The sequence below is a fragment of the Xylocopa sonorina genome, chromosome 3 (assembly GCF_050948175.1).
Source record: "Xylocopa sonorina isolate GNS202 chromosome 3, iyXylSono1_principal, whole genome shotgun sequence".
Taxonomy (NCBI): Eukaryota; Metazoa; Arthropoda; class Insecta; order Hymenoptera; family Apidae; genus Xylocopa; species Xylocopa sonorina.
In genome coordinates this window covers 7,759,479-7,782,379 of record NC_135195.1, presented here as the reverse complement: position 1 = coordinate 7,782,379, position 22,901 = coordinate 7,759,479, and the positions used below count along the sequence as shown (strand labels likewise).

The window sequence follows — 22,901 nt, the reverse complement described above, 5'->3', positions numbered from 1 at the left end:
AATTAAGCGTCTAGAACAGGAGTGGTTTCTGCCAGTAGATCTTGCAACCCGCTAAAGACTCACCCCTTCGCCCGAGGCTGCTCTTGCAACGACGCGTCCTTCGTTTCGGATGCGGCGATGCTCGCGAGAAAATTGATCGGTATTTAACTGGCTGTCATTTCCAACTGTTACGGAGTTTGTCACTCAACGTAACGTTACTCGACGACGTAACGTTCGTCGAAGAGTTACCGTGCACGCAGTAATTACTGGAAGTGTGAACAGATCGCGATATTAATTCAAATTTATCGCGTCTACCTAGCTAATGTATTTCGTCTCGTATTTCTGTTGCAGCTCGACGATACGGCGTTGCAACTCTACAAAGATGGTGACTACGGAGCTTATTTGGACCTCGAAGCTTCCATCAGCGAGCAACAGGAGGAGTTCGAGGGATTTCAGACCAAGTGAGTCTGTCGCATCGATATAACGCTTCGAATGATATTCATAATATCGAAATAATATTTCAGAACTCGACAGGAACTCTGATACGTAGAGTTTCGTTCATTTCTATTCTCTATCGACTTAAACAAACAGTTCGAGGAGAAGCTCTTCGTGTCAGAGGCAAATATAGTCTAACGAGCGTTAAAGGAATAGAATAATAGATCGTGCGAAGTGCAAATAAGCGGGCAAATGAAAATTGGCTGACGTGTTGCGGACAGGATTAAACAACAGACTTGTACCAAGCTCGCGATTCAAGCGTTAACATTTGAATTCGCGTGTTTTTACGTCCCGGAACATTACGTAACAGCCGCGAAGCGTGGCGCGTTTTATGATTAGCCGCGGGTAATTAGAGCAACTCCCGTATTCCCTGCAACTCCCGGTACCTTTGATCCCGCGGGATTCGACGTACTTTACCCCAGCCCGTGTTGGGACAACTGAATTATACAGAGAACTGTTCCCAAGATATATGAGCGAACTTCGCAGGCTTGTTTCTAGCAAACAAAGTTGCATATTTAGTCGGAATAAATTTTCTCCGCTGATTTATAAACGGCATACTTGGCGAGCTCGTTCCTTCGAAACTTTTATTTACGATTACTCTTTCGCGCGTGCATCGCTCGAAGCGATTCATTCTAATTACGAAATTAGAAACAGCAGAGCGATCCAAAGTAAATAAGAGACGGAGTCGCGTTTCGTAAAACGGTACGTTACGTTTTCTGGGTTAGACCGAGAAACGCGAGGAACACACTGTGAGAAACGAATCCTCATAGGAGGCCGTGTTAAATGAAATTAAATCAGCCACGTTTAAAGGAGGATGACGAATTGTATGCACGGGGAACCGTGAGAGATCGATGACACTGATCCTCATCTAGACTGTCGACGCACTTCTGGGACCTGGAAAGAGTGCCATTGAAAGAAAAGCGGGCTTCACAGCGGGTGATTTCGACTCGTTTTTCCTCGACATGTTTAATTAAGTCTAACTTGAATCTTTTTTACGATACGTCTGCTATTTTTTAGAATTCAGACTTTCTCTTTGATCGACACCTTGAGCTCTGGTCGTTTTCTGCTCGATAATAAATGACGTGTCGTAAATTTGTCGCCGGACAAGATCGAATCTAGAGTACTTAATGCACGATGCAACGGACGGAACTTCACGCTGCGCACCCCACGGGCAACAGGCTCCATTTGCAATAGACGAACGAACTCTTTGACAGGATGTGCGCGAACGGGTTTACAGTACACGCTTGACATTATGATAATTTCACCATTAGACGAGACACTTACCCACTGTCGAGACTAAGATCTAACAACGCGACGCGTAACGTATCAAGGATTTTTTTAAGGACGAACACTGAACCGAAGAACTTGATTAATATACTTTGAATATTTGAACGGAGTCAACGAGGATAGATAAAACAAACACGAGGAGAGGCACGTCGCGGACGCCTCGCGACTACCGCGATTTAAATATTCATTTTAAACAGAGCGGAATTCGCAGCAGCGCCACTGAAAATATAATTAATTGGAATCCTCTTATCTGATGCATTAAAACCAAATTAAAATGGATTAGAATGTGCATTTCTAAGGTACACAGGGGTCTTCCATCGGAAGTTTCATTCGAATATGATTTCCATAGAAAATGCGCACGCGACTTAGAACGGTGGATAGCATTATTCAGCATCGAGTGGTAAGGTGAAACGGAATTACCGGTCAGACTGATCGAAATAATTCTTTTCTGCCCGCTGAATCGCGCGTTCAATTTATTTCACCAGCCATCTCACTCGATACTTTGTACAGTCGACCGCCACACGTTCTTCCAGTAATGCAAGGTAAAATGTAATTAAGTCGTGGCAGGATATCATCCACTTTCCTGTTTCTCCCTCCAGCGGAGAGATAAGTCTCGGTTCTTCCGTCGTTCCGTTCGTTAACGGAATACTTTGAATATTTTTGTTCTGAAAAACGAGGAGAGAAGGAAAACAGGGAAAAAGAGGATTCGAGCACACGTACGTGCTACTATGTATACCTGTAAGAACGCCGCTCGGAAGTCGCGGGTAGAAGCGAGCCGGGGAAAACCGCGGCGCAGATAAGCATCTAGGATTAATTAAGACCGGCACGAGAGAAATTAGTTTGTTGGTGTTAATTTCACATCCTGACGATACGCGATCTCGGGGACCTTGACTCTGCCACCGTGTCTGCCGCGCTTTCAATAATCGACGCGACCGTCGAATAACGCTCCTAGTTAATTAAGAGCACTTGGAATCCGGCTGCTTTCACTTGGAGTTTCTCGGATTAGAGACGTCACGTCTGGCCCTCGCCGCAGATACGAATGTCCCGTGTGCTTTCGACGGTTAATAGGTCGAAAAGGTTTGCCACGGCGTCTTGCTTTATAGCGGCGAGAAGGCTTCGTGACGGGTTCGGGGTTTGCTCGCTCGTGAGGAAAAAATTACGGTCAATTATATCGTAGTTTCGCGAATTAATCTGAGAGCTCGCAATTCTGATAATTATCATGATTGCCATACTTTCGATGCCAACACGCATAATATAATAGAACGAGGCGCGGATAAGGGGATGAAATAAGGTTTAAGTAACACAGACACGTGGCCAGGCTGTTTTCGAATCGTATTCTTTCGCGCAGGATAATGGAGAGTACGTTCATTATGAGGGGATAATGAGGCTTTGTAACGACTTCTTTGTACTCTTTGTTACTCCGGTGTTATTCAGCGTTATTATTCGAACTGTTTTATAACCGCGCGAGGAGCATTCAAGGTTAGGAAATGCTACATCGCGTTCGTTTAAAGAAGAGCCGCGGAGCTTTTGAGCGTTGCTAGTTGGAAGTGTTCGAATTCGAAACATCTACCGTGCTCGTTTGCGCATTTTATTTTTTACGAACATTTCATTTTGGACGAAAGGTTCGCTTCACTCGAGCCGACAACCATCCCAACGAGGCCATCTTCGTTTTCCCCGGGGTTTTTCCGAACGCCCGCGTAAAATCCGAAACTCTTCACCCCCGAGATAAGAAACCGGTTCTATCTGCAAAAGCGTACCACGTTAAAACTGTACTCTCGTATCGGATTCGCGTTAAGACTAGTACTCTGGGTCTCGATATCGACTCGACGAAACTTGGAGAACCAGACGCTCGGTGGATATCGAATTTTTCACCCTTACCCTTCCCTCTCGCGACTATTTTCATATATCTTGCTCCTCGTTGCAAATAAATTACAGCGATTCGTATACGATGAACTTAAAGAAGTCTAATCGCCCACTTGAAAGTCTGAATTCGTTCTGAAACATCGCGTTGGGGCTGTAACGAGAAGTTAAACACGCGATGAAATATTTATCGAGCTTTTTTCTCGAGGAAGTAAATTTGTAAAGCGATGAATGGTCCCCATTGGCCTGCACTCGCACTTCGCGACACACCGTGCATTCTGAAACACCGACCAAACACGCGACACGTAAATACCTCGTATCGTCCAGGGTGGCCCGTGAAATTGGTCAAAATCCCGTGCAAGAAACAGGCAAATATTATCGGAATAAACAGTATATCCGGGGCACCAGTTTCACCGAGTGTCAGAAGGGGGTGGAATGGAGAGTTCGACGATTGACGAAAGACTGGCGGGGGCGCGCGTCGCAGGGACGATTGTGAGCCGAGGTTAAATAAATGTTTGGCCTGGCGGTGCTCGTACCAATATTTGAGGGGCTAGAATTTTCACGGACCGCAAAACGACGTCATACGTTTGCCTCCGACTCGCGTCGCCACCATTTTCCCATTCTCTTCCGGCGCGACGGCACCGAACCGGTCCGATTCTTTTTTTTTTCCCCACCGAGTGTCTCGTCGGTGCTTGACGACCTCCTACACGAGTCGAAGCAATGGCTAGAGATGGGATCAAGTTCGATGCGTGTCCACGAATCTAAAGTGAGTTTCAGAATTTGCAAGTTCTCTTATGAAGCTTGAAAGAGTCTCGAATCTCAAGCATCGATGCATGTAGCTCGTTACACGATCTTGCTCTAGTAGCGTAAATAGAGAACCAGTGTTTGAATCAAACACACATCATTCAATTCTCTTTCTAAATGCCATTTTTACCGTATCAGAGTGAAGTGTTATAAAAGGGTTGAAGAGCTCGTCTAGGTTAAGTTCCAGTTCGCCTAAAATGGCGGTCCGTTGAGAATTTTGGTGCGAGATACGACTGTGCTTGCAACACGCTTGATCCCATCGCTATCGACACGGTCCATGGCTCGCCCTCGGCCAAATGGAAACGCGTCCCACGGTTTTTCCGACCGCGACGCCAAGATATTGGCTCCGTGGCTGAAATTTGTCGACCGACCGTCACGTTGTACACACCACGTCGGACCATCGTTCGATAACCACCCTACCATCGGTGTTCCACGTTCTCGAGCCAGTTACCAGGGCCACGAGCACATCTCGAAGTCGTGCGCACGGTTTCCCGAAGGAATCGTTGGTGTTCGAGGGTCCTGTATGAGGTCCAGTAGCTCGTTTCGATGTGTTTTCCAGCGAAGTGGTAAACTCGGTTCTGGGAACGGGTCGAGGACGGGAACGTGAGGGTTTTTCGGGGTAGAAGCTCTCGATTTCGAGCTGTAGATCGGTTTCGCAGAGGAAAAAATGAAGCGCAACAGAGTTCTTCGATGGAAGTTTGACGGGTGATGGTACCATTTTTGTTTTAATCGTAGACTTCGTTGTAACTCGTCATTCTACACGTATCACACGAGAATCGTGGCAAAGTGTAATTTTCCAAACGTGTAACGTTCGTTCGATTCGAGTGAGAATTGTTTCGATCGTGAAGCGACTGAAATAGGCAACGTCTATGCATATAAAACAAACGAGCTCTTATATATGCAAATTGTTTTGCATTTGCCACGAAAGTATCCGCGTACGGTACACGAATCCAACAATGCTACGCATCGATAAATTTTCTTTGCTATAATATTACGAGCTTGATTTATCTCGTCTAGTAGTGTAACAATATTCGTAATTTGTTGGTCGAGGAATCGACGATCTTCCGAGAACGTGAAACGTATCTTTCCGAGTGATTCATGTGTTGCGTTTATGTGAATGGAAATATGTCTTGGCAGAGATGACATTTCTGACGCATACTCCTATTAAGAAGTTTCGAGATTTCGCTGATCGTGTATGAAATATTGACTTACTTGCCAGAAAGCGGACAGAATATATTGGACGTAAAATTAGTGAAATTTCTCTGGCCAACGTACGCTCGACCAACGTGCTTCGCCTCGAAATCGACGCTTCTGAAACGAATTTCTGCACCGATCGCTGGCAAAGCGGCCGAAATCGAAGGCCCAACTTTACGTTCCGCCGTTTGCTCCCGTCGTTACGATACATCAGCGTTGCGTCATCGAACGAATTTGAATTTAGAAAGTTCAAATCCTTAATCCATGTTAAACTTGTAGCACGAGCCTGCACGGCTGAAACAATCACCGAAACTACCATAAACAGATAATCGACCGCGCGGATACGATCGATCGTTGAACGATGCTATTGTTACCCAGTCATCGAGGATACGATTCGACGAGAGTCGATCGATTGTTTCACAGTTTCCACTTGTTCGGCCAATCCGAACGAGACGCGAGGATGAAAATTACGGGGCGGCGCGTTCCCATGGCCTAATCGTTTGTCGCAACTCGGCCAACGCGGCGCAGAAATCTCCCTCCTGGCGAGCCTCCGGTGAAAATTGCGAAAATCTCGACCCGGGACGATGGAAAATCCGCGATCCGTTCGACGAGGAGGAGAAGGTGGCGCGTCTCGCGTGGGTTACCGCTCGTTTATCTTCTTGTAATGCCTCGCTATGGCACGCCCACGGTCCACGGCTCTGCTCGCGATATCCGTCTGCCCTCGGACCGCTGCGTTTCGCGAAAATTAATTCCGCGTCGCGTTCTCCCGGTGTTCCACGCGCATAAAGAACCGGACTATCCGCGGTAACGAATTGACCGCCACCCACGGAGCTGGACTCGCGAGTTTCTCCGCGCTTGCTGTCTAATAATTCCCACAATTTTTCAACATCACCGCCGATCCATTCTTCGAACTGCCACTTTCGTCGCGCGATGGACAGAGTTTAAATAGAACGGACGAATGGATGAATGAAAATTATACGATCGAATGAAGCTCGAGGTAAAAATGTTAACAACTCCAGTTACGAAGAGATGTTACTTTCTATACGAGGATTGTTCTTTACTTGATGGTATTCAACTGGCTGGATGGCCACTGAAAGAATATTCAGAGGGGATTGTAACTATGAAACACAGAAAATCTTCAGTTTGAAGCCTGTTCTCTAATTAGCTGTACTCGGCTAGCGAAACGCAAAGGAGATCGCAACAACTGAAACGGAGTGGATGGGTTCGCTCGAAAACTGACCTTTAATTAACGACCATCCAACTGCGGGGCATTACTCATTGTCAGCGTTATTCGCAGCGCAATAAACACCGCCTATAAAACATCCGTGTCTATTCGAGAAACCGGGGAACGCGGAGTCGTAGGTTTGGAACGTTGAAGAGGCGCAACCCCGCATAATAGCGTAACGTCCCCGGGAGCCCGTCACGAGTTCCAGACAGTTTTCTACCGGCGTCTTGTCGCGCGGCGCATGGGAATTGGTTGCCCGCGGATTTCTGCGGCGACGCCTCGGTACACGCTCGGCACGGAAAATTATGGCGATCAATCTCGCGTGAATTAAGAAGACGCGACGCCGGCGAGCGGGTTACGCGGGACGCGGGGGCGTAAAACTCGGGTCACGAAGGGTTAATTAATTACATTTGTCTCGGCGTGCAATCTAGCCGCGGCGAACTTGCGTCTCTCTTCGCCTTCTGTCGTCTTAGATCGTTAACTCATTAACAAATTAACGTGCACCGTAGCGAAGTTGCGCGCCAAGAAATTCGGAAGTTGGGACATTAGGGCGAGGGCGAGGGTGAGTCTGATCGTGTTACCGTTTCGGGCAAGCCTGACATTTGTCGACGCCGCGCGCACCCTTTCGAATAATAAAGCGATGCTCGAGGTTCGATTCTAATAAAATCGGTACGCGAGATGACAATTAACGCGAACGAGAAAGCGATCTTCGAATGATTAATTTGGGAAAGTTCAAGTCGGAAAATGTTCTGCAACTTGATTACTGCTCGATCCAGTATTTATTGTTAATTAGAGAATTCAATATTATCGAACGTATATCGAAGTTGCAGAGAAACGATGTAGAAAGTTTCGAAGGGTAGGCAAAAAGGTGTACCGTGTCGAAGGTTCGGTTGAAGAGCAAGGTACTGCAAAATCAGTTTTTAGTACTATTTCCATTAAACGTGTTGCTTCCCAACAACAAGCGTCCCTTCTTGTTAGCGGTTCTTCATCGATGCTTCTACTTAAAACTGGTACCGTGCGTGGTGAACGGTGACTAAGTAGTTTCGATACTCTCACAGGTCGTTCAGATGCAGCACAGACAAACATCCTAAGTAACTTTCTAACAATCGAGCACGATAGAAATTATTTTTAACAGTCCGTTTAAACAACATAGACGATATTTACAAATAAAACATATCCAATAATTTCTCTTGGCAACGATAATAAAAATCCCACTGGTCGCAACCAGTGATCCGTTCTCCAGAAACTACCCCTAAAAAGACGAGAACGAGGAGGAAAGCGAAAGAAATTCACCGCGGGGCCATTATCATCCATGAGATTAATCATCCCGACGTTCGTGGACGGAGAAAGTTGCTGGCGACGAATAGCCGGAAGCGGCAAGAGATCCGGCTCGATTCCTCCGGTTCGTTTGAACCGGACTCCCTGGCTCCCGTCGCGGTCCCTTCGCTAATAAAGCTCGTGTCATCGCCGCGTCTCTTTCTCCCGGGCTTGCGTAACCCGTTTGAATGCACGTAGGTACCGAGCTGGTCGCGCGTATATAATTACAATGGAAGCTGTGCATCCGCGAGCAGAGTGGAAGAGGCCAGGAGGGAGGCCGCGCGCGCGGATAGTGGGTACTCTCCCAGGGGTTCAATAACCAGGCACAATAAGTCGCTAAACGTTCGGCATAGACGGCGCGATGAGTAATCAGCTTCCTACGTATCGGCCTCGGGGATCGTTAAGGTGTGTACACACGTCCTCGAGCCGGGATTACTTGCGCATTATCGACGCGGGATGAGGGAGAGAGAGAGAGAGAGAGAGGCGAAGCGCACGGGACGGCAGCGATTGCGCGCGGTTATTGTTGCGTTCGCAGAATTTATGGGCGGATGTGGAAGCGGACGGACGAGGATGCGGAATTTTTAGGGCTGAACGGGAACGCGCGAGGGTTTCGAAGTTCTAGTTCTTACGTGGATGAGATAATGTAGGATGTGCGAGAGAAAATGGTGGACATTGTCCTACTTTTAGACAAAAGTATTTCGTATAGAGAATCGAGGAACGAACCACTGCGATTCCCATCGTTTGTTCTTGTATTTAGTTTCAGTTAGACGAAGATTCACGGACAAAGATTAGATCGCGTTATGAAAATCTTCAAGCGGCGCGTCCATGGGGGATGTTACTCGCGTTGCTGTACATGCAACTAACGAGCCGTCTCAAGAACTAGCCCGGGGTTAGCTATCGAATTTGCATCGGTGTTTCCGTCGTACGGCTGGTCGAGAAAGTCGTTTCGCGTGATAATGGCCCTCCGTCGGCAGTGAGGCACGGGGTTAACAAGGGGCGCACGGTGATCCGTTGGTATCGCGTTTGCAAAGCGTGCCAATAAATCGGCTCATTAACGTCGGTCGCGATAGAACGTGAACCTTTCGTCCCGTTGACACGCTAATATTATTAGCGAGGGCCACGAAGAGGCTTGGTTCAGACGATCCGCGTTATTGTGAATGAATGGCCGCGAATTTACGCGCTTCCTCCATTAGCTGCTTTGAATCGACCCTCGTAGCCCTGTCGTTCCGGTTGTAAAACGTGTGGCGAGAGAAGGTGTTGATTCGAACGAAGCTTTTGTGGAGTACGGTAAATGGGTTTTGTGCTGGTTTAAGAATGACAGGATGTACAGCGTCTGGAGAACTGGTATGGATCATTTTCGCGCGACTCAGCTGGGCGTTTTAGAATTGATCTGCGATCAGCACGGAATTCTTGTAAGGAGCGCTGATTTTGTAAGGAACGATCTTGTCAGGAATGCGAGATGCTGTAACGTTCGATTCTGATAGTACGTCTGATTCTGGCCGATACCGCCATTACGGTGCACGTTTCTCTTATCTCGAAAGCAGACGTTTTCATTCGGAACCGATCGTTTCCTCGTTTTCTGCACTCTTGTTTTCGATTCTCGTTTATACACACACGCACACGAGATGAGAGGCGATATATTGGTCTCTGTCGCAACGATATTTGATCGAGCTGATACCAGTTATTGCCTTTGGGACCTCTAGCGAGAGAATCGCCCTCTTAATTAATCACCGTGCAGCGTTAATGGCTGACTATGACTATCGGAATCTCCTTACATTGTCAGTCGTACTTGGAAACGTATCTTCATTAGACAGGTACTTGAGTCGTGCAATCACTGTGATAACGTGTTGGATGCAAAGAACCAGGGACCATTGTTAGATAATTCTCAAGATACTTAATATTTACGCAATATTTTCTTGTGGTCATAGCGTATTGACCTACCGGATATCGCGTGCGAAGTTTCCAACTAATCTTGCTAGTAATTGAGAGAAATTTCTTCTATTCTTTGCCACCAAATAGATAGAATTTAGCTTAAACGCTATCTATAAACTATCCAGCGAATGTCAATTTATGACAATTTTCCAATCGTTAAGATCTCTAATGATACTTGTATATTCGAGAGTATCGATCTGAAACTGGTCCAGCGTCTCAAGCACACACCCTTGTCCCGGAGAAACGATTTCACGCTGTTGCGTTTACCTAATCGAGCGCCCTCGAACGACCCCCTATTCCGTATCATCCCGCTCGAGAGAAGCACGTACTTAACCGGGCAGCAATTTGCAAATTATATTCATAAACATTTATAGAGAGCGCGGCCCATTACGGTAATCACTGTGATCGAGCCGCGGAAAAAGTCGAGATTTCCGGCTTTCGCGTGGATATTTTACTTTCCATGGCGATCAGCGTGCGCGTGCCTTCGCAGAGGGCGCATTCGGACTATTGTTCGGACCATGGTTCATTAGCTGGATAGTTTACGGTGATGTACAACGTCTCTCGCGGAAGTGGAACGGAGCTAAGTGGACTGCGCCGAACGATTTTAACGAGCGGATCGGATCGTTCGATAGCATCCCTCTGTTCGTGCCCGATGGACGATCCGTGGATCCTTTCGAAAGTTGTTAGACACCGTAGACACACCTGCGCCAGAGATGAATACCGACGTCCGTTGTTCCGAATAAAAAATCATTTAATGCTCCTTTCAATTCCATTTAATCGCGACAGTTTATCGACAGAGATCCACGCGTGTCTTTCATTTTCCAATCAGACGAATACATCCCCTCGCATCCCCTCGTACACGGTTGTCTCACAAATACTAATCAAGAGTTGTATCCGATCGAAGGACTTCAATCTGATCGTTCGATCGGTTTTTCTTTCTCGAGGCGAGGGAGAGAGAGAGAGAGAGAGAGAGAGGGTGAATCTAATATCGCGCTTAACGACATAACGCGGAAGAAATGTCTACTACCCCCGAGTGTTGACTGGCGCGATTGTTTCTCAGTTTCCGCGCGATCGATTTCGCGCCCGTGCCTCCTCGTCGGTTCGTTTCTTTGCTCGCCGATTGGGGGAACGGGGTTTACAAATTGAGTCCATAAGCGATGGCAAACGGGCTGGAAACGTGAGTAACGATCGGATAGGAGCGGCAAGAACGGGCGGGTAATAGAAACGTCGTCGGCCGAGCGGTGTAGTAATTGTCCTCGACGGGGGAAAAATGTTTTCGAGCCCTCGAACGGTTAATTGCTCCTCGTATCGAAAACGTGAAACGAGTAACGGCGATCTTTTCACTCGTTTCTATTTAAACGAGAGGCCATCGCAAGTGCCCGCATCTTTTCTGACTCCTTTGTAAATGGCAGATCGATCGCTTCCTTCCCTGCTTTGTTCGCTTCTTCATTTCCGGATGTGTCTGCGCGCGAACGGATCCAGGCGAGAGTGATGGATCCCTTTGGCAATACAGTTTGCTTCTACGGTGTCTGCTCTGATATTTCAGTTCTGTGTTTGCTTCGTTTTTCCCCAGCTGGAATTGCGTTTTTATTACTGGTAATCGATAAATCTGCACGAGTATGTATAGATGTCTCGATATTTGACATTTTTTTAGAGTCAGAGTCTTGGTAATTATAGGAAATACAGGAAAAAAGAGCAGCTTGAAAAGTATGAGAATATTTGGACAAAATTCGGGGGAATATTCCAATATATTTTTTCCGTTTGAATAAATCTCGCGTTCTCCTCGACTAATCCGCGGACGGACCCGATCGCGATTACGGGAGTTTGAAAATACGCCGCGGCTTGGCGCGCATCGGTGCATAATAGAGCTAAACGAATTCAGGGGAGCAGACCGGCCGTAAAGAGGCGAAGCAGATCAGAACGAATCGATGCCAATGGAATCGCTCGGACAAATAAGTACCCAAACTATCAGAACTGTCCGTCTAACTGAAAGTTTCATCACTTCTCCGTGTGGGATCCGATTATTGGATCCGAGATCGCCGTATAATCGTATTACCAACGTCTACCAATTGGTTCGCGTCGCTCTCATGTTGTTTCCGCGGATCGAGCCGCTTTCAAGCTGCCGGAAATTAATATTCATCCCGATGTTCGAGGGGAATCGATACTCGTTTAAATTTAATACGGACTGTATTTAAGTAAACTGCACGTTTAAATGTCAATTTCGAAAGAGAGAATAATGGCTCTTCCAGAGTTTGATAAATAATTTCCAGCGAACCGCGCAACGATGCGCCTCGCGTTTTAAGCCGCTGTCGGAGGTACAGTTTATGTTTTGTGTACGAGAATGCAGTACTGTTAGACGGAAGTGTACGTTATTATAGTGTTCTGATACTCTTGTTAGACAATATTATTTCGATACACATAAGCCTGTGTTATTCTGAAACGAGCGGTACACTGATATTTTGAAGCACGCAGTGCTGCTTTATTAGCAACTCCATTGTACCGTATCCTGGTGAAACAGACGCGAGCAAATATTATGCTGTTTAGAAACAGGTAATACCGAAAGATCTCCGGTACACATTGCATTATATTGTATAAAATCGCGTGATACCAGAAACGCTAATTTCGTCCCGGTCACGTTTCTTCAATTTATCATTTCCGCTTTGAAGCTTCGCTTCTCGACATCGATATTCCATACCCTTAAAATTTAAAAAAAATAGCCACTTAGTTCTGAAGCGGCTGGCGCTGCTTCGGTTTTTGCTGTGCTATAAAGATGGAGGAAGAAAGAAGGAAGGAAAAGAGAGGGGAAGAACGTTTCGTCCTGGGCCTGCTAGTGGACTCATCAGTAAGGCTACCTAGCAGGCCCTGCCTTAGACGCTGGGATATTAGGGACAGTTCAGAACTTCTATATATTGGAAACGATGGGTCATCGGGTACTTTCAGGAAAGTGTAAATGGTGCTGTCCCTCTAGTGGCGAGTGCCGCCACAGTTCTATCGAAAAACGAATGAGTCCTACAAACCTAGCTTGATAACGCGAAACTTGTAATTTCAATCTACAAAACGATACAACGATACTTTCGTTCCTTTCTATTAGTCACGTTGCCACGATTCTGTAAACATAAACGAAATCACTTGATCGCAGAAACGGAAAAGAAAATCTTAAAACAACCTCCACCGCCTGCCAGGCGACGCTTTAAAGTTAAAATCGTCCATTGCGCTCCTTTGAAATCGGCCAATTTCGAGGGTTAATTGAACGCGGCGGAGTCGGCGACGATAAATGCGGAAACGGATCACGGCGAGAATGGATCCTCGCCGGAAAAGTGTCGGTAGTTTCCGAGAACTTATCGGGGACAAGCATTCGCATGCAAAATCTCCAGTTGAATTTCACCAGTGGGAGTTCTTCGCTCGGTTCTTCCGCACGTCCTTCGAGACCAGTGGTACCATACCCGCGAACGCGTTCCCGGAAGTGGCGCGTGCGTCGTCGAATAAATTAATGAGTTTTCCCGCCCCAGCGCCGTGACTCACCTGTTCCACGCTTAAGGATACACTCCACCTTATTTGTCGAACGATGCGCGTCGAATTTGCGCACTTACGCGAACATCCAGCACCCTTATCCCTAAAAGCACCCCTATTCTTCGAAATTTCAAGAAGAACGCGAGATACAAATTTCCACGCCTGACTCCAGAACGAGAGGCGTCGCTGCGAGAGGCGTCGAGAGGAAGAAGGCGGAAGGTAGCGAAATTCTATTTCGATGTTGAACGAACGAGGGCAGGATCGAATCCGGAGGAAACCCATACACCATTTCACGGCTCGTATTCTTTATTGCAAATGAGAAAGAACGGGATGAAACACAAATAACCGACCGCGGTGAACGCGATTTCATTCACCTCGTTTCCCACCGGCGAAAATCGAAGGTTTCCGAATAGCCGGCGACCCGGCTACGAATAAATCGCATAACTGGGTTTACGGATCTATTCCCAGGGGATCGGCCGGCCGTCTGCGCTGGTCGCTTCTCGTTTTATAAATACCTATCCGCGTTTTCGTCGATGAAACGACGATGAGTCACTACCTCTCTCGCCATCTTCCTGTCGTTGTTACATTATATACGGAAAATCGATGTCCGCGAGAAATGTCAGGCGCTGGGAAATCCTGGAGGACTTAACGAAAAAATCGTCGACTATTTGCGGAACGTGTCTATTTTTCGACTCGATAGACTGTTTCAGAAGAGATTCGTAGTTACGAAGACAGAAAATACTTTCGTCTTAAAGGAGATATTCTGTCGTATAAATAATTTCTTCGCAGCTGGAATGGCAAATGAGTTCTTCTAATTTCGAGTAGAGTGATCTGGTATTTTCGGTGTGACAGCTTTTGCCGTGACAAACTTTGCGATCTGCCAGACAGAGACATTTCGTTTCATAGAAGATTGTAGAAGATTGGAGTCCTTAGGCTGTTTTCAGAGACATGGGCGTCCGCCTTTAAGGTCTTCGCTCGAGCGTTTGGCCTGGCAATCAGGATCGATCGCGCGCTCCCTTTACCGCTGGTGCATCGGTGTCCTCCATACTAAGCAAGTTATCCAAGAATATATCGTTGATATCGTTCTTCCTTATTTTTTAATCAGTACTTTGCTCACACGAGTTGAATTGGGGTTTTACTTCTGTCATCTTCAAAAGACCACCTCGAAAGGTAGAAATTTGGTGTAGTTAGTATCCAATGAGCTGAACAAAAGGTGTTAATCTGTCACAGATGTAAGCAGTTTCGTGTTATCGATATCTTTTCACTTTTACGTGAAACATTATCTCCCAAAGTCGCTGGACTTCAGAGCAAGAGTTATGGTGGTCGTAAAATTTCTATACGTCTTTTTCACGTCTATTAAAGCCTGCTCCTTATTCCGTAATGCTTATTTATCGCCGATTGGATTCCGCGGATGCGTAAAGTTCGAGTAACGGTGTCATTTTTATTATCGAACGAAGCGACCGCCTCGAGATGAACGATATCAGCCGTTCGATGGAGAACGAACGGAACTTTTTTTACCACCGAGTAATTGCTCGAAGGCAAGCTCTTCGTGATCGAGCAATTTGTTGGCAGAATTTGTATCTTCCTTCTAGTGTAATAACGAAATAACGTTTGGTTTAATAATTTTGCCGAAATAACGCGCGGTCCGATAACAGAAATGTCTCCGTCCTCGCGAGGCGCAATCAATATTTTGTTGCATTATTACGAAATAATCACGCTTTAATCATTACAGTACTCGCCCTTTCATAATACCCTTCAGAACGCTTTTGTCCCGCGGCTCATTGCATTTTAATCAACGAATTAACGAGATGAATTCCACGGGGAAACAAAATGTCGATTATCGTAGGTATTGTTTCCCGCAATCTTTCTGCCCCATAAAGATATTAGGTGCATGAAAATATCGCCGCTATTAAACCGCTTCACACGAGCCGGTTCTCTGAACAGTTCTTTTTTCCAGCCAGCTGAAACACTGCTAAACCACGGGAAACTTAATATACTCGGACCTGATTCACCTTTTGCGAGACAGTGGTTCCGCTGGTGAAAATCTCGCGCCCTTTTTTTTCAGTAATTAACGCGAAACGAGCGGACTTCCCGACTTTTTACACACTGGTACATATTCATGGTGGAAACGTACCGAGCTCTCTTGGATATTTTTATTATATTTCGCGTACCTTACACGGTTACACGCGTGCGTGTACACTTCAGTAGTCGATATGATCTCCAACACTTTATTTGCGTATCTCTTACGATTAATTGCACGCCATTTAAGCGTGTGGCCTTATTAACAAGTGCAAGTGCGATCGCATATATTTGAGTAATTGAAATTGACCGTGACCGTCTAACCGACGCCTTGAGGGGGTGTAACATTGTTGAGAGGCGCGATTCAATTATACACCTGAGGACAGTGCATAATAACAGCGGCCCCGTCACGGTCCGTTATCTGTTTAATTTAATCCAATTCGATACATGCCACGCCGTTCTTACGCGTACGCCACCGCGATGGCAAACACGAGAGAGCATCGTCATTGCTTTTTACGATCAGCGAACCACGGTTGTTCCCCGTCTTTTCTTCGCCGCGGCTACAAGCGACGCGTTTGTCGACGAGCGAACACCTTTTTTCCTTCCCTCCTTCCGAGAAATACCTCTGTCACGGGATAACGAAATGTACACGACGGATCGATAGAAATTACCACTTTAAACATTTCCAAAGTTACGCTCGAGAAGGCAATTCTCTCGAAGTCTCGTAACGGTGGATCGATCTATGAAAATATTCATCTTTCGCGGATAATAAAATCTGGAGAGGAATTTTCAATAAGAAAATAAAAAATACGTTCGTTCGTATCATCGAGGGATATGGTGATGAAAAGTTGCCAATTCAACGAGAATGCCTCGAGTTTACCATTTACCCAGTCGAGTCCGTTTCTGCGCGATAATTGCGCGCTCGATACTTTGTCTCGCTGGCACACTTGTTCGCCGATGCGACCGCTTATCGTTGGCTGCAGCTGATCAACGGGACTCGAGTTTATTCGGAACGCGTGCCGTTTCAGCTTCACTTGCACTGGATAGGCGGGATGTTGTCTACGAAACTCGCGCAGTGTCACGCGGAAAGTTCCGCGTGCGAGGTTTCGAACCGGTCGGGAAGTTTGAAATCGGAGGCGCGCTGCCATCGAGCGCACTCGACGCCCGGAATTTAACGTCGATTTTGTACACCGGATACCCCCTGGGGACTTGTTTCATAAAGCTGCCTTAATTCCTCCAATTTTCTATTCTAACGGTGCCTCGCGCGAGTCAAAATGCATCGTTGATGCGTGGAATTCGTTTGGCGAACTCTGGGGGGGAGATGTTCGCCGGAAGCGTGCGAGAGACGAGGGTGGACAGGTTCTTGCGACCTTGTTTCTTCCGCGCTAAATGCGTCTACGCGTGTAATTCTTGGTTTGCATACTGGTTTAGTAATGTATTCTCTCTGGTTAACTTTCATATTCAAACGTTACGTAACTTTTACTTTGTCGCGTACTAATTTTATTCACGACGTGGAACGAGGATACTCGACCGCTATTAACGCTTTATTCGGTATCCATGCTGAATTTGGAAATTCCCTTTACTATGGATTTCTTTAATTCTCCTATGGTATCAGAGCGAAACCGTGTTGCTGGAATGATGGATTACACATGGGTTTTCCCAATTCTCTAACCGTATTAGAGGCAAACTATCCGATGGATACACGTACTCTACGGTAGTTGCCTGTGGCTTACTGACATTTGCATTTGTCCTAAAATAATTACTCTTGGGTGTTTCGATCGCTGAACCTTCCACCAGCGATCCGTCTCTATCGTTCTACTTGTGGGTGATCGTTCACGCATAGGAAAACTCTCGATGGAAGTGGAGATATCGATTATGGTAATGACGACACAGAAACGATGTATCGTCACTTTCCTGTATACGTGGAAGATGTAATCTGCATAGCAGAAGATCATAAAATATTCAGTGGTCTTATTCGCTGATTCTTCTCGCGACTAGAAAAAGTTGTTTGTCTGCGAATTAATGCAGTCTGTTTCAGCAGACCTTGAAGTAACATTAACTACTTACGTCAAGTAGCTTCGCTTCGAGATACAAAATTTGAACGTTACTAGGAAAGAATGCTACAGACGAGCTCGACACGAAGTCACGGAGCTGTGTGCAGTCGAATCTGATATCGAATCAGGTAGCTAGCGAGCGCTGGCGAACCCGATGCGAAATTGGAATGCTGGCGAACGAGGGGGTGAATCTGACGCGTAGTCAGGGAGCACGGCAAGGGTTATTTTCCGTGTGCGAATGGGAAATTGGGCAGACACCGATCTCGAATAGATCCCTCGTGGTTGATGAGATTCGTGCGCAGAGCTGATGCTATATCAGCGAATCGTGGGGAACGTTAATAAGACCTCTTAAGTTCGAACGAACGATCGATGAGATTGTAACGCAAAAATCGGTGAATTTCAGCGATGAAACCGGAGTCGCGGAGGAATTAGACCGTGGATCGTTCGAAATGCGAGGATTATCGTGGTTGAGCTTTTAAGCGATATTTCAAGACACTTTAACCGCGTCTTCCGCAGTCAGGTATACCGCGAGCTGGCTCAGCTTAGAGTCCCTTAAAGTGTTCGTGGGTCGTGACTTACGATTCGACCAGTTCTGCGAGCACGGTACGCCGCTCTCGTATTCTTCCTCGTTAGCATGAACGTGGCTTATGCATTCACGAGCGACGCTCGTGACACTTGTCGGAACAAATCGTGAACTCTTTGGCACACCGGTTCGATGAATATTAACACCTGTTTGGTCCACGAGTGACGTATGCTAAAATACATAAAGCGGAGAAAAACGAGGTATAATATTCTCGAAAAGTATCCTATTATTAACTTTGCCTTTTATCCTCAAGTCTGTTCGTCGTATTTCTTCTTTCTTTGCGGTCTCAGAGATTTTTCTGCGTTTCACGAGTATCACGAGTAATTTGCTTTCTCCTCGAAAAGATCGAGAACGTGCGCGTGTTCTGTGAATTAAACGATTGTTTCAATGGCTAACTGTACAATAATATTATATGCGGTTCTAATAAAATAAATAGTAATAATAACGAGCGTCAGTATAATAGAACGAAATACTAATTATACGTAACGGTGGTGCTCAACATTTCCATTTGTATTCGCGTCAGGCGGACCAACATTGTCTGGGAGGCTCGTAAATTACAGACATTCGTTTTTTATTAAAACCACGCGAGTTACAAAGTTACGCGTTATTAACCGGGGCCTCGACGATCCGTGAAATACACGAATCGCGTGGCAAGTACTGCGCTCGAACCGCGAAATTGTTAAAAGTACCATGGAACACGGGACGGTAATCGTGAGAGGCTAATTCAGCGGGCAGCCGAAGCATTGAAACATTTCGAGTGGCATTATAACGTTCTGTTTCATTCTCATTTGCATCTGCAAGTGGCATAAAAAATAAATAGAGTTATTCCGCGTGCCCGAGTTTTATAATTCCCTTTAGCCCGTTTTCATCCCTCTCGGCGCCCCTTATACTTTCCAACCCCGCCCCGCGCGGCCCCTTCATTTCACGCTCCGCGTGCATTCAGATTTTTCTCTCCTGCCCCCTGGCGTCGAGTAAGTCCTCGATAAGCAACAATTTTTCCGTCGAGCAAACAGGAACGCGCGTCCGCTCCGCTTTAACCGGTTCCCTTCCGCGCGAAATCGTTTCACTCGCGATTAGAAAAATCTGCTCAAGGTCGATCGTGTTAGACGAAAGTGGGATCGGTATTTCCATTATTTCTTCGAGCCATAAATTAATCACCAGAGAATATTCGACGCCTCGTACGAAATTAACCCTCTACGCGTCAGCGAAATTTACAAGGATCATCAAATTTATTCATACACCCTGCAATCGCACGAACGCGCGAGAATCGATGCGAGTGGAGTACCTGGAAGTCGTTTAATTTCGCGATTCGGTCGCGTGTCGAGCACCTTCGCGGACGGATAATATACAATAACCCTTTCGTGGCGCGTGACTAGGGTCGCGGCGGTACCAAGAGGGTTAATTCGAAGTTAGAAACTGGGGCACGCGCGTTGTTTCCGTGTCCCGTTTTCGAGGGCGTCGGATCCGCGTACCACTCGAGGAGACAAAAGATCCCCAGGATCGATGACTGGCCGCATTGGCCGGTAATTACGAGCTGTTACCGCGCGGACGGGGGTGGCAGGCTCGATCGAGGCCGGGAAAGAGGGACAGAAGAGGGAAGACGGGAGCGTGACAGTTCGGAGAACGCTCGTCCGTTGCACAATTAAATTTACGATCGAACCGAACGCCATTGGACGTTGCTGTATCGTACCTGGGGCTGGATATAAATCGCAGACCGCCCCGTGCGGTTGCCTCTCGACGATTAAACCCGGTGACATGGCCGCTCGTCGCTGGCTGGTGAACCTTGAACTTCGCCTCGCCGTCTTTTACTATCCGCTATACTCGAGTTATCGGTCTTTTCGTTCTTCGTCCGCGTTTTCTTGGGTTGCTTCGAACGTAATCGATCGTCCGTTCGTACGAAGCGAAATTCGCAGGAGCGAGAGGATAAGTCGACGCGTGGCAAGTAACCAGCGTTGATGAGTTCGCTGTCCGATTTTCTCACTGATATCGTTAAAAACGTTGCTATCATTTTGCTGCATCGTTAATTATCTCGAGTATGCAGGGGCTCGTGTACAAAAGAACTGTAACAAAAAAAGCTGTATCGCGTTTCGTCCTTGAATGCGATCCTCCGTCGCGGATTCGAACGAAAGCAGTCGTCGAGGACACAAAAGCCAGAAGTCTTCGCGTCGAGCGACCTGGTGCTTATCGGTGCAACTCGTTGCTCGGGACTCGACCGTTTCATAGGCCGTGGTACGCGGCGAGGGAACAAATACCGGGAACAACTATCCCAAGGGGTTAATTAAAACGAGAAAACCGGCCTTGGAACACGCGAGGGCAACTCTGGAAGTTGCGCGGGGACTCTCGGCGAAGGGGCGGCGGTTCCGGTGTCTGCTCGATGGTCCCGTGGCATTTTGCAAGAACTTATCCGACTGCCCGGGGGCAATAAACGCGGGTATTCCTCGCCCTCCTTGTTCGCACTCGTCGCCTGCGACCAACTTTTTCTCGATATCGGGGAAATACCGCGAGCTCTTTCCCTCTCTCGGAACTCGCCGCCAGTTTCGGAATTTGATCGCTCCCCCAGGACGCCGATATCTCGGACTTCGCTTGTCCGGCGAATTGGCTGCTGGTGTACCGGAGTTCTTGCGAAATTACGATACGGGACAATTTACGATGCGACTCAGCCTGAGTTTCGAAAGTTCCGCGGCGACGAATATGCTCCTTTTACGATCTTCGAGGGCGTGGGGAGGCGCGAAATGTCGCGTTACCATTCTTGAAGCCAACCAGGGGATCATCGGGGCGTACTTATGTAAATGGAAGGGTCCGTAACTACGGAACTAAGGCACGATCTCACCCATCATGATACACATCCGTGTAAGCTATCGCATTTATGCAGATGTTGCTCAGGGGCTCTCGCTGATTACACGTATAGACGCGCGGGCACCTCGCTGATGCGTATTTCGTGTACATACACGTAACGGCCGCAAACGGAAACAGCACGGGCGCGTGTACCAGTGGTTGGCCGCGTATTTATGGGGGACGCGACGACCGAACCGGCGTACATCCTCGTGGTACATCCTTGTTCGCCCGAGGGACACGCGGAAGGGCCGTTCCGTCTTCGTGAATATCAGCTTGCCCGAAAAAATGTTTCCGCGTTGATGGCAGCGAATCCGGGTAGGCGCATCGCCGCGAAGGGGATGGTTTTTCGTTCGACGCCTCGCGTTTCCTCGTTCTCGCCCCCTATCAATTTTTGCGAGCCGACGTTGTTTCGCGGACAAACATTTTTTTTCCATCCGCGAGACAACTTGTTTTCTTTCTCACGTTGTTTTATCCCGCCACGGCGGGTTGATCGTTGGAGAACGTTTTTTTGCTTTCCGTTTTGGTCGTTTCATTTTATTCTCGTTTCTGTTACCGTGCTAAATTGTGGCACTGTTATTGAACAGCAGGAACGGAGGGTGTTCTCGAGCACTGGATTTTTGCGGAAAATGTTTACCCACTTTCTACCGGGAGCATATTGTTTTACGAGACAGAAGGGAAACGTATTTCACGCTACGGACTTGAACGATTATCGGGGATGGCGGTTCGCGCGTTGTTGCGTTGAAAACGATGCGTATGATTTATCAGATAAATTTCCTGCGAATTTATGTGCCAACTGTAATTGGGAAAATTCCTGGATTTTCGAAAATTTTCCTTCCGCGTAATGATTAAATTTTGTGTTTTTCGGTGAAACGAATTCTCCACTTTTTACGTGAATTCAATCTCACGAATACTCGATGATATAATTTTTTGGAATATTTCTACGCAGATTTTAAACAAACTGTCCGAAATAATGTACAGGAATGAAAAATACAGAATTTTCCGCGTTTAAATAGAGCGTAGCGTGCGCGATACAACGAAATGCGGAGCGATAAAACGTGAAAAGTTACGGATAACAAGGAGTACACGTGGAATTTCGTTCGAAAATCCCAATAACCGGGCGTGGATGCTGGGCTTACTGCTCAGAGTCCTGTTAATTGCTGTCAATTTTGTCCCCGTTCCCGTTTCCAATTCCACTTCCTTTGTCCGCTAATTGAGAAAAATTGAAACGCTTGTCAGCAGGGAATTGCGAATCTGTTTGTCCCTGCAACCATCGTTACTGTTTGGCCTCGACTTGGTATTCCGTTGTTTTTTCAATTTCGTAAATCTGTTTCCGTACTGCATCGCATCGTATTGTTTTTAGTTTAAATCGAGCACTATTCGAGACAATATTTGGAAATGCGAGGTTTTGGCATTTTTCCATTTGTTACTCCCCTGTATTCTGTAGTTGTACGTGCACGTATCCTATTTACGATTGTTCGAGTATCGAAACATCGAAATCGTTGCGCATATAATGCGAAACTTAATGCACATTTTGCGGTTCTTTCTGCGAGAAGTCTTCAGCTCGCCCCAAAAAGTTTTCACTCTGCTCGAAGTGCCTCAACTTCTAAATCCACCGTCCCCTCGCGTCTTCCGGAAGTCTCCCTCTCGTCGCGTTTGCTTTCTCTCTTCTCTTATCTGTTTATAACCATCTTAAACCTCCGCGTTTTCAATCGACCCGAGGATCACCTCTGAAAAACAAATTCACCCGCTCTTTGGTTTTCCAACAACCCGCCATCGTGATCGAGGACACTTTCCCGCGCACAGACCC

General features: G+C 46.8%; 2 protein-coding genes across 4 annotated transcripts in view; one reads left to right on the top strand and one right to left on the bottom strand.

Annotated features, from left to right (window-relative positions):
- Positions 1-22,901, bottom strand: part of LOC143422093 (RISC-loading complex subunit TARBP2) — a 373,185-nt gene that overhangs the window by 122,882 nt on the left and 227,402 nt on the right. The gene's annotated exons all lie outside the window — the stretch shown is intronic.
- Positions 1-22,901, top strand: part of Fhos (Formin homology 2 domain containing) — a 187,527-nt gene that overhangs the window by 53,296 nt on the left and 111,330 nt on the right. For all 3 annotated transcript variants that reach the window (XM_076892438.1, XM_076892440.1, XM_076892442.1), the window contains exon 2: positions 331-440. In XM_076892438.1, coding sequence (XP_076748553.1) covers positions 331-440 — 110 coding nt within the window. The remainder of the gene's footprint in view (positions 1-330; positions 441-22,901) is intronic.